This window comes from Zonotrichia leucophrys, chromosome 1A (genome assembly GCF_028769735.1).
Source record: "Zonotrichia leucophrys gambelii isolate GWCS_2022_RI chromosome 1A, RI_Zleu_2.0, whole genome shotgun sequence".
Lineage (NCBI taxonomy): Eukaryota > Metazoa > Chordata > Aves > Passeriformes > Passerellidae > Zonotrichia > Zonotrichia leucophrys.
Window position 1 is genome coordinate 53,663,989 of NC_088170.1, and position 12,369 is coordinate 53,676,357.

Here is a 12,369-nt window from a genome sequence, read left to right on the forward strand (position 1 = left end):
TAATACATAGATTATAGGTTGAAAACCACTCATTTTGACTATCCCATTAAACAATCATTGAACACAGATCAGTTTTTCACATCATTGCTGTAGTTCAAATATAACACTACTGGCCCAAACAAAAGAATTACAGGAGCAAATACAGGAATTTATTAGGGATTGCCTTGGTACACAAACTGCTCTACCACTTTGGTTTACTCTACATAAAGATTCCAGAGCAGGCAGAGGTGGATCATATTCCTTACTCCTTGCCTACATTCTTTATTCATTAATTTGCTGATGACAGTATCAACTCATTCTACAAGACATAAAGCAGTTTTCCACACATTGAAATTTGATACTTAATAGCCCTTCTACTATTTTTATCCTCCAATTATAACTTTGAATATACTTGTTATCACTAAAAATACAATACTTTTTAATCTTGTTACATTCTTGGCCTTTGTGACTTGGCAGTGAGTTCCATGGTCTAATTACAAGTTTTATATATAGAGGTAATTACAGGTTGGGTTTGGGTATTTTTTCAGTTTTGAAAGTTACCTTTTAATTCTCCTTGATGTTTCTCAGCTCATGTTAAATGAGAGAGAACACAGTCATCTGATCTATGGTACCTAGACCATTATTTTACTGTATCCCTTTTCTTGATCTTCCCTCTAAAGTGAAAAAAGACCTAATCTTTCAAAAGAGGTTTTTTTCATATCCTCAGTCATTCTCATTACCTTTCCTTGATCCCACTTTAGTTCTTCAATACACTTTTTGAAACAGGGAAAACAGCTGCTGAAGTTGTGCAATCTCTCTACTGAATACAAAGTCCCACCTGCAAAGCAGTGAATGATAAGGTCCTGAGAACCCAGTTCTGTACAGAGCCATGCTTTTTGAATCATAAATATTAATACCCTGGAGACTTTCCAGTCTGACTTCACTGTACACAATGTCATGGTATCTAATGCAAATTGTGTATCAAATCTGTAAGTTCTTTATATACACAAACATATCTTTTTCCATTATTTTAAACTCAGCTTCAATACCAGGTCTTCAGTTATGGGAGAACTACATCCATAGTGAGGCTCTTTAACATACCTGTCCTTTACTTCTAGAGTTTGTTGTTTTCTCAGTTCTCAGCCTGGGAAACTCTTCCTGTGTGAGATTTAAAGAGCTAACAAACACCAGGTGGTGAAAAAATAAATAAAGCGCAGATACTTCTAGACTGTTGTGGAAAGAGGTCAAGTAAACAAAGTAGATTGAGCTAGTAGAGCTTCATGTTTTAAGATATCATTTCTAACCATTGTATTCTCTTTGGAAGCCCTTTCAGTTTTCAGCCTTCTTTTAATAGTCCCTCATTATCGGTCTCACTAATGCTTATGGTAGGAGTCAACTTTGACTGAATACATTCAGGATATTGATTTATAAATGAAAAGAATGTGCCATATACGAAAATGTACAGTGTATTACTGAAGAAGTTGTCAATTTCTTTCTGTTGATCATGAGCCAGTAGTGGCCTGTTCTGGGCCAGTCATGTTCTGGGTTGCATCAGGCACAGCATCACTGACTGGGTGAGGGAGGGGATTGTCCTGCTCTGCTCTGCACTGGGACAGCCTCACCTCAAAACCTCGGGGCAGTTTTGGGTGCCACAACATAAAAAAGACATTAATCTATTAGAGATTGTCCAAAGGAGGGCCATGAGGATGATGAAGGGTTTGGAGAGGAAGCAGCTGAGGTCACTTGCTCTTTTCAGCCTGGAGGAGACTGAAGGAAGACCTCACTGCAACCTACAACATCCTCATGAGGGGGAGCGAAGGAGCAGCCACTGATCTCGTCACTCTTATGACCCACTACGGGACTTGAGGACTTGAGAAAACAAGGTGAAGATGAGTCAGGGAAGGTTTGGGTTGGATATGAGGAAAAGGCTTTTCACCCACACGGTGGTTGAGCACTGAACAGGCTCCCCAGGGAAGTGGTCAAAGCACCAGCCTGAAAGAATTCAAGAAGCATTTGAAGAACACTCTTGGGCATATGGTGTGAGTCTTTGGGTGCTCTGCCCAGGGCCAGATTATGATCTTTCCAACTCAGCATATTCTACAATTCTATGATTCTTTAACCATTCATAATTTCAACAACATGCTCTTAAATACAAAGAAATAAAGAGAGGCTGTGGCTTCACAAGACACTGGTCAAAAGAAAAGCACTGGAGTGGCTGAAACAAGTGGCCTAACAACTGATCTGTAAGACTTGGCAGAGTCATTAATATTTCTTATATGTCCTAATTTTCAAGTAAACAGGGAAATATAGAAGAAGCCTTCCTTAGCAGCACAGGGTATATATGACTGAGCTCAAACAACAAAATCCGATCATACGGAAGGTTAAAGTGGGGATACAATGAGTAGGAGGAGCACAGGAGCATTTCCTGAGCATGCAGGGATGGAATTAGAGGGGCAATGCTTATATGCAGTTAAAATTGATGAAGGATCATCAGGGTAAGGATACTTTTGCAACAAAATAAGAGACTGAGTAAAATCTAGGCCAACTGCTGAATACAGCAGGTGACTTTGTGACACAGCACACGGGTATTCGTTTTATCTGTTTCTACTGGCATGGTCTGCTCTCAGGGATGCCAGAGTTCCATGTGAAGTAGCAAGGATCAAGTCAGGGTCTAATTAAACAAGATAAAAATGTCATACATGTCCATGGGATTGGACAGGACACATCTGAGAGTACTAAGAGTGACAGCAAAAGTCATTGGAAGGGCACTCAGTCCCTTGTGAAAGGTCACAGTGATCAGAAGAGGTTTCTAACAACTGGGAAAATGTTACATCTGTCTTAGGAAATTGCAAAAGGAGGATCTGGTGAAAAGATGATCAACCCTCTCTCAGTTGCTGGGGCAATTACAGAGCAAGTACTCATAGAAATCATTACCACAACATCAAAAATGTTATTGAGAACAGCCATCTCGAATTTCCCAAGGAAAAACTGTGTTTAGTCACTCTGATTGTCTTCTACAACTGCATTACAGGCTTCCCTGGGTGAGATTAGAGTAGGTGTTGCTCCCCTTGCCTGTGAACTTTGATAGTTCTGCAGCCAGATTGGGAAGATATAGGTATGCTACAAGGTGCATTAAAAACTGGCCAGCTCATGGGCCTCAAAAGGTAGCTAATAACTGTTTCAAGTCCAATTAGCAGGTGACTCCAAGGGATATTTCTTAGGATCAATAAAATGGCTGATATTATTTAACTTTTTCACCGTGACCCTTGGAAATACAAGGTGACAACAAATCAAAGGGAGCTGTTGATATATTGGAGGGTACAGCTGCTATTCAAACTAGCTGAATAAATGTATAACACATACATTCTGTACTGGACTTCCAAAACGAGACTGCCAGGATCCCACATGTGGGACAGGACACAGTCAGGGAGAGTGCAGGCTGGAACTAGCGGTTCCACAGGAGAAGACCCAGAGGACCACAAACCAACAAAGTCAGCAGTGTGTGCCTGCAGAAATGAACACTGACCACATCTTGGAGTGCCACAGCCTGCAGGTCAAGGGACATGATTACTGCCCTCTCTTCAGCACAGATGAAGCCACATCTAGAGCACAGTGTTCAGTTTGTTCTCTTGCCAAATGAAAGAGAGACTGAAGAGAATCAAGCTAAGAGTCATTAAGGGAGCTCTGACATATAAGGAGGTCGAGTGACCTAGAAATACCAATATTCTTGTAAGTTTAATGGACATTTACTGCCAGAGCATTCTTAGCAGTATTCCTTATGGTCACATTATGAGAACAGATGCATTTTTTTAGTCCCATCCAACACTACAATGGCTATAAGTACACATTAGAGGCCATTAATGTCACTGGTGCAGTACCTGATGATGTGCCACAGCAAATTTTGAGCTGGGTTCCATACAGACATTAAAAGGTAGCCTGAAGGGAGTACTGTTCTGCAAGCAGAAAATTCCATGGATCTTCCATATTCCTGTGCCTGACAAACTCACTCCTGCTCAGGGACTGTTGCACAGAAAAATGAATCCTAAATCAAACTGGCATCCTACTCATGAATGATTTTCCATTTATAGTTGCAAAGCCACTGTTAAAGTGGCCAAAACTAGTTTATAAAATATTTCTGCAGCTATAATTGTTTAGGACCACTGAACTGCATGTTCCAAGCCAGATCAAAAGGAGCACCACAAACCCATGAAAGGCTTATGTGTAAAGACAGGGTAAATTCCATGTCTGGGATCCATCTGTAATTCTGTCAAACCAAGAGTGCTTGTAGCTGTATACAAATTAAATGTCTGTCTGCCAAAATTAAGTGACTGAAGAACAAATACCCCCTTATCACCCTTTTTTTTTTTTTTTTTACAGTAACTATCTTGTTTTCTTTAATGTTAAATGAAAAATAACCTCCCTTTCACACTGGTGTGAGAATACAAATCAGATTGGGGGTTACATCAATGCCAGGATTGATCCCAGAATTTTTAGATTACCATTTTGCTACAAATATATATGTGGAAAGGTATGTATTTTTTTTTATAGCTGACACAGCTGAAGATGTAGCTTAAATGCAACAGGATTTTGAGGGAACTGTATTATTTCTCAACACGTTCAAGACAAATGTATCACTGATTTACTATAGATTGGCCACACACAGAGATGAATTTAAGCAATTCCAAATATAGCTGGAATGACAAGGCCTGATGTTTTTACGTTTACAGACTAGTGATCCATGCATGATTGTTCATGCCTGGTCATATTAAAAAAAGCAGGAATTAGTAACAACTTGCAGTGTTAATACACCAAATAATTAGCACTTACACATATTACACGTATTAACTTTTATTTATATAGTTTGAGAAGCCAAAAGGTAGGGTCTAACAAAAATTTAAAAAAAAAAAAGTAAAAAAGAGCTTTTTTTATTGCTTTATCTCATAAACCCATATCATTAGCTTTAAGGAAAAAAATAATCCATGAAACCTCCTGAATTCCTCAGCTACTCAATACTTCAATGGTTTATTTTGGAGCCCCTGCAAATTGGTCTGTATGAGAAGTAGTAACTTTAATAGCCCAAAAGATCTATCTTCAAAAAATACATCCTGGGACATGAAGGGTTGAAACTGCGCCTGCAAACTTGACCTTTACATCAGCTGGTCTAATCTAATAAAAGATATTACCTCTCCCTAGAAGTCCTTGCTTTGTTTATGGGCACGACCGCCCGGATTACAGCAGTACTATTATCAGACAATGCCAACTGCTAGGCTCTCCCCGAGAGCCCGGGTGGGAGGGGCTACCCAAAACACCCTCACACCGGGGATCCCCGCGGAGCTCCGCTCCCTCCAGCTCCGCTGCAGTTCCACCTGGCCCACGGTGGGTGACTGACAGGCCCGCGGTGGGTGACAGGCCCGCGGTGTCACCGGCCTGGCGGTGACAGGGTGCGGAGGGGCGGCCGCCGAGCTGTCTGCAAACGGCGGGGTGCTGCCGGCCTGAGCCCCAGCGCCTGGAGCGCATCTGGGCTGGGCTCGCAGTAGCTGCTGGAGCGTTCATTAAGATGGTGTTGCCCACCCAGCATCGCAGTCAATTTCTAAAGCAGTCGCCTACAGCTTTGCTGGACAGACACTCGGCAAGATGCCCTCGATGCTCACGGGCTTCTCCCTGCGCCTGGGCGCCCCGAACTGTCTGGGTGTCCCTTCAGAAAAGGCCGGAGCCGCGGCGGAGCCGGGAGCGCGGTGCCCGGCTCGGCCTCAGGGCACAGGGACCCCCGCGGGCCCGCTGGCACGGGACGCGCCCCCATTCCTGTTGATGCAGCGCCCCCTGCGGGGCGGGTGGCGGCGGCAGCGCCGGGCAGCGGAGCAGCTCCGTGCCCTCTCCAGGCGCGGCGCCTCGGCGGGGCGGGAAGAGCTCAGCTCCTCCGAGCTGCGCCGCCAGGCCTCCGGCGCCCGCCGTCGCGCCGCACCGGCCCCGCGGGGCTTCCGCACAGGGGAGGTGACTGGAGGCGCGGAGGGCAGGCGCCGGCGTCCCCCCGCGCTGGCACGGGGCCGAACTGCGCCGAGGCGAGCGGACAGCGCTGGGGAGGAGGAGAAATCGCCGCTGAGGGCGAGGGAGTGCGCCGCGTGCTCACTGGGGAGCACCGGCTGGCAAAATGAGCAGAGTCCGACCACCATGCCGGGGCTCCTGGAACCCCAGACGCGCTCCGCAGAGCCGCGGCCACCCGTGCCCCAGCAATGCTGGCGCCCCGCCCCCACGCAGCCCCGGACGCGGCGGCTCGGAGCGACCTTCCCGCAGCCCGGGGCGGGGCGCGCCCGGCGCGCCGCGGCATTCCCGCCCTGCCGCCGCCTGGCCGCGCGCCGCATGCAAATGAGGGCTCTCCTCATTGGGCCGCACCGGGAGCCCTTTGAAAGGGCGCCCGGCGATTGGCCGCGCAGCAGCTTTAACGCACACGGGAGAATCTCCCCCCCCCGCCTTTATTTTTTTTTTTTTTTTTTGCCGCTAATGTGTGATGCGTTCCTCTCAGACGATGTGTAACTCTGCGCGCCGGTTACTACAGATTAAGTAGTTCCCAGCCCCCCGCCCTCCTTGTGTCCGCCCGTGCGGTGGGGCGGGCTAGGGCGCTGCAGTCACGGCCGCCGCCCCGCGGGGGCTCCGGCGCAGAGGGGAGGGGGCGGCGGGGACGGCGGGGAGAGGTGTTTCCCCCCTCCCCCGCGGAGGGATATTCTCGGCGCTCTCGCCGCACTCTGCCCGCACCAAAATATTGGGAGTTAAGAGGCGGCTCGGCGGCGCCGCCGGCTCAGAAGCGCGCGGGCAGCTCGGCGGCGGCGCGGTCTGTCCTCCGCCCGCCACGGCTCCACTGCGGCGCCCAGCCCGCTCCTGCCACCGCGGCCCCCGCAGGGGCGGGCTCCACGCGCGGAGCCGAAGCCCCCGGACTTGTCTGCCTCCGCGGAGAGCTATAGTTCTGCCTGTGCCTGCCTGCGCCCCGAGCGGCTTTCGCCGGGTGGAAGAAGAAACGCGGGAGCGGCGCGTTCGCTGATTGCGTTTCTCCGGAGGACTTTGTGCGACCGACACTTGGACTACTGCCGGCGGGGACGGACCCCCAAGGACTTCGTGGGTTCCCGCTCCCGGCCGAAGAAGGAGCCGCGCAGAAGCTTTCGGCGGCCCGCCGCCCTCCGCCGGCTCCGGAGAGAGGAGAGCCGCGCCGAGCCGAGAGGACGCCGGCGGAGCTGCCGCGGGGAACTAACTCGACGTTTTTTCCCCCTCCTCGGAAGATGTTGCTTTCCAAGTTCGGCTCGCTGGCGCACATCTGCAGCCCCAGCATGGACCACTTGCCGGTGAAGATCCTCCAGCCAGGTACGAGGCTGGGGTGTCCCTGCCCGCGCCGCGCCGGAGGGGCGCGGACCGGCCCTGCGTTACCAGGGCGTTGGGCTCGGCGTCTCGCAACTCCCGGAGCTGCGTTTATATATTTTTAAATTTTTTTAACAGAAAAATATTTTTTTGATGAAGCCTTGGTCGGAGTCAGGGCAGCGCACACAGTATGGTTCTGCTGGGCAGAGCGTTTGTGGGCATTTTTTTACATTATTTATTATTTTTATCATGATTACTATTATTATTATTATTATTCGGGTGCAGCGCGGTTGCGGACATTAACGCGGGTTTTTCCCTCTTGTTTACGCAGTGAAAGTGGAGAAGGAGCCCTTTGATAAAGTCTACCAGGTGGGCTCCGTGCTGGGCAGTGGGGGCTTCGGCACCGTGTACGCAGGGAACAGGATCGCCGACGGGCTGCCGGTGAGGCGCGGGGCTCCCGGGCGGGGGCGGCGGGCGGGAGCGTGGCGCGGGAAGCGGCGGGCGCGGCCGGCCCGGCCCTCGGCGGCGGGGCGCAGGCTGAGCCCGCCCCGCCGCTCACGGCGCCTCCGTTCTCCGCACTCCGCAGGTCGCCGTGAAGCATGTGGTGAAGGAGCGGGTGACCGAGTGGGGCACCATTGTAAGTACCCAGGGGGGCTCCGGGGGTGCCGCGGGGCTCCGCCGCGGCGAGGCCATTGTGTGGGCGGTGGGGCCCGCCCCGCTGGCGCGGCCTCTGCGTCGGGAGGGAATTTGGCGGGGGTTCGCCGCCGCAGCGCCGCGCCCGCCCCTCGGACTGCGGCAGCGGCAGAGGGGGCCCGCCGGCCGCGCCCTCCTCCCCGCCCTGCGCGCCCTCCCCGCCTCCCTCCCCTCAGCGCGGGGGTGCCCCGGGCCGCGCCACCCCCCCGCTAACCCGCGCCCCTTTTTTTGCCCAGAGCGGCATCATGGTGCCCCTGGAGATCGTCCTTCTCAAGAAGGTGGGCTCCGGCTTCAGAGGGGTCATCAAGCTGCTAGACTGGTACGAGCGGCCCGACGGGTACCTGATTATCATGGAGCGGCCCGAGCTGGTGAAGGACCTGTTCGACTTCATCACGGAGAAGGGTGCCCTGGACGAGGAGACGGCCCGCGGGTTCTTCCGGCAGGTGCTGGAGGCGGTGCGCCACTGCTACGGCTGCGGCGTGGTGCACCGGGACATCAAGGACGAGAACCTGCTGGTTGACCTCCGCACGGGCGAGCTGAAGCTCATTGATTTTGGCTCAGGGGCCCTCCTCAAGGATACAGTCTATACCGATTTCGACGGTACGTGCCTCCCACCCTTCCCGTGCCCCTCCCGGGGTGATGCCCTCCCCAGAGCTGCCGCTTAGCCCCCTTCCAGTGACCAGTCACAGCAAGCAGAGCCCCTGGTGCGGGGGTTCATATCAGGTCTATCGGTAATGGAAACCCGTGGACCCGAAGCCGCTTAGGGGTGTTCAGTTGCGTAGGAAAGAAGCGATTCCAGGCAGTGACGCAGCAGTTTATGTTTCCCTGTCTTGGAAAAAGCGGGGTTTTTTTCCTAGAGGGCGATCTGTTTACATGGAGGTTTTGCCAGTGTCGGATGTTTCCATGTGTGGATATGCAGTTTTTATATGCGGTGGTTTTTTTTAACTCGGAGTGGTGCCTCCCCCGCTCCCATTCTGCCAGTGTCCTGGAAATCCCGCATTGCAGATTTTAAAGCGATGGGGACAAATGCACTCCTCGAAATGACTTGCCACAGCGGCTGGGGTCGATGCTTTAGAGGTGGGAAAGCTGAACGCAAGCCAGCGTGTGACCAGAGGGAGCGTTTTCCCCAGTCCTTGGAGTAGCACTGATGTAACGCCGGGGTCCCGCTCCCCCCGCCCCAGCTGCCGCGCTCACATCTGTTTGTTGTGAAACCCGAAGCCCTGCCGCACGTGACCCTCGCATCACCAGTTCCCCGTTTTGTTTGGTATCCAAGGAGCCCTCGGACACTGGAGGGAGGGAGGAGGAGAAGGGGGGCGAGTTGGGAAAAGCTGCCGCATAGAGGCCCCGGGGGGAGCCCTTAAAAACATAGAAATCGTAAGCGGCCCTATTTTGTTTACTGCCCTGTGGAATTGGATAAAGCAGATTAGCCCCGTGTAATGCGGGCAGACCTGAGTTTCACCTTCTTGTCGCCCTCTCCTCCTCCCTGCCAGCCCCCTTTGTCCTTTTGTGTCTATTTTTGGTGTGATGCTGCAGACGCCACGTGGTCAGTGAAAGGGAGCTTGCCTCAGTAAACAGTCAGCTGATGGGGCTGTGTTATTCCTTGCAACAAAATAGAACAACCGGATGGGCCAAGTCTGTTGATGGTGTAACCCTGCAGATGACCTGAAATTACACTGCTAATGGCTTTGGCTTGTGAAAAATTTAAAGCTGTTTAGTTTTCTGGGTTTGGTGTTGATTTTCTGTGGGTTTTATTTTTCTTTTTTGTTGTTTTTTGAAATTCCTAAATGTCAAGTTTTTGAATTTAACTTAGCTCTGCCAGAAGGAGCTGAATAATGGGGAAACACTTTAAACCTTTAACTCTAATTCTGTTGTGGTTTTTTTTTTCTTTCAGGAACGAGAGTATACAGCCCTCCAGAGTGGATCAGATACCATAGATACCATGGGCGGTCAGCAACAGTATGGTCTCTGGGAGTGCTGTTATATGACATGGTTTGTGGAGACATCCCTTTTGAGCAAGATGAAGAAATCTTGAGGGGGCGATTATACTTCAGGAGAAGAATTTCACCTGGTAAGTTCTGCAGAAGTCCATTTGGTTTTTTTGTTTTGGGGTTTTTTTTAATGGTCTTGTACTCATGAGCTTGTGTGGGTGGGTTTTTGTAACTGAGGATTGTCATTTTTTTACTTTTTTAGTCTAATATGGCTTTCCTTTTTTGTTATAGAATGTCAACAGCTGATCAAATGGTGCCTTTCACTGAGGCCTTCAGACAGACCAACACTTGAGCAGATTTTTGACCATCAATGGATGCACAAATCTGAAGTAGTGAAGTCTGAGGACTGTGACATAAGGCTACGGACCCTTGATACTGATGTATCTAGCACAAGTTCAAGTAATGAGAGTCTGTGAATTACTAAGGACCTCGCACTGGGAGGGGGAGCTTCAAGCAGAAAGACCACAGTGCTGCTGCCAATACATAGGAGGGGCTAGAAAAATGCATTCATTATTCTGTAGTTGAATCTTTGTCTGAGGGACTTGATTTTGTTTTCCCCCTTTGCTGGTTTCTGCTTTGGAATGAGAGATTTCCTTTGGAAACGCTGATGTTTGGGAGTTGCAGGCCAGTACTTAGTCAAAGACTGACCTTATTAAGAAAGCAGTGACCTCTTGAATACATGGTAAACTTTTTTGCTCTCATAGAGCCTGGACTAGATTTTATTTGCTTTTGAGTGCCTTTTTGAAAGCTGCTTCAGTGGGACTTTCTTTTTTGAGCTGTCTATGTCCAAAGAAGATCCAGTTCATTATAGGAATTTGCTCCCTTTAGACTCAGTGCTGGGGGAAGCAGCTCCTATGATGCATTGGAGAACCTGTTCGGTGATTGAATGAAGTAGTCCCATCCACTGGTGATGGAATACTTGAACACAGACATTTCACTCCTGCCCCCTGCCCTTTACAAATCCAACCCACCTCTGCTGCTCAAAATATTTCCTATAGCCTGCACAGAAATATGAACAGGTATATCGGCTTCTTTATCAGAAACATTTATTCATGTTCCTTTTATCATCTCTACCATTGGGCATGAGAAGCCCCTTTCTCAACTCCCCCCGGCCTTTTGTCACCCTGCGAGTCTTAAAGTATGTATGGGCATGTTGAATGCACAATCAATGCAATATTCAAGGACTTCTACTTTTTTTTTCCATACCTGTATAATGTGTTTATGTAAACTTGTTTTTTCCCGTGTACTATACAGTTATTTATTGTTTGGATTTTAGAAGACCTCCCACAGTTTTCAACTGTGGCTATTTATTTGGTTAATTTATTTGGTTAGAGTTATTCAACACTGTGCTTTCCCCTCCTTCTCCCCATGGGAATTCTAGTGGTTGGCCCATGGCACTTTTTTTTCTGCATTCCTGTCAACTTTTGGTTACAAAAAAATAAAAATAAAAAAAATTTCTGACCTTACCAGTTTTTTGTTGGAAGATGGGAAATTGTTGTACAAAGTCTAATTTAAGGGAAATAGAATGACTTTTAAAAGTTAGTCAGTATGCCTTTTGTCTGGTATTATTGTACCAGAAGTGTAAAGTAATGCTGTTTGGAAGGGTTTTAAATTATTGACATTGTACAGTCTCCGTGCATTGGCTCTGGAAGGTAGAGTGGCAGAGTCATAAACCTTAATTTATTTTAATAGCTGTGTTTCTGTGATCTGGTTGCATTTATGCAGCTTGGATTTGGATTTTTTTCTTCTGTTTAACGGTGTGAAATGTATGGAGATCATATTTTTTATACAGGTATTTCAATTAAACTTTTTTGTATATAACAGTTCTGTGTTTGTGTTCTTACTTTTACCTTCATTGTTACTTGTGATGAGCTGGGAAACACACTCTGTTACCATCTCAACCCTTGTTAGAGGCCTGCAGCAGCTGAGCCAGAGTTAGGAGAAGGTCTATGCCACTAAGCAGTGACCATTTTTAAAGAATTAAGCAATCCCTCACCTGAGCTCTATCTGCTCCTCAATCACTGTGTTTGATGTTGGACTGAGGAAGGAGTACAATACAACAGCACTAATGGCCTACATAAAAGGGAATTGGCCCTGTAATTGTGGGACTTTTACCTCTGTAAACACTGAATATCAGTGTACTTGTCCTTAAGTATAACAAGGAAGGGGTTCTGTAGCTGCTGGTGGTTACTGTTTTCACAGTTGATATGTTTACTTTCCATTACATTCAGTTTCCTTCTTCCCACTCACACCTTCCTTCTCGGGCTGGGTGAGGACTTCTGGTAAAGGGACTGCATTCTTGGGGATCAGGGTGATTGCTTTCCTTCAACTCCTAGATTATCAAAGACGGGTGTGTCTGTCACTT

At 48.9% G+C, this 12,369-nt stretch overlaps 1 protein-coding gene across 1 annotated transcript; it reads left to right on the forward strand.

The window, feature by feature from the left end:
• The first annotated feature begins 6,962 nt into the window (after nucleotides 1–6,962).
• PIM3 (Pim-3 proto-oncogene, serine/threonine kinase) lies at nucleotides 6,963–11,827 on the forward strand. The gene is made up of 6 exons (XM_064702778.1): nucleotides 6,963–7,329; nucleotides 7,655–7,764; nucleotides 7,910–7,960; nucleotides 8,253–8,616; nucleotides 9,908–10,084; nucleotides 10,236–11,827. Exons 1-6 carry the CDS (start codon nucleotides 7,248–7,250, stop codon nucleotides 10,418–10,420), a joined length of 969 nt encoding a protein of 322 aa, XP_064558848.1. The 5' UTR covers nucleotides 6,963–7,247; the 3' UTR covers nucleotides 10,421–11,827.
• Nucleotides 11,828–12,369: the final 542 nt, after the last annotated feature.

Coding starts and splice junctions, on each gene's coding strand:
- PIM3 (XM_064702778.1), top strand. CDS start 7,248: ATGTTGCTTTCCAAGTTCGGCTCGCTGGCGCACATCTGCAGCCCCAGC. Junction 7,330..7,654: donor GGTGAAGATCCTCCAGCCAG/GTACGAGGCTGG, acceptor TTGTTTACGCAG/TGAAAGTGGAGAAGGAGCCC. Junction 10,085..10,235: donor CAGGAGAAGAATTTCACCTG/GTAAGTTCTGCA, acceptor TTTTTGTTATAG/AATGTCAACAGCTGATCAAA.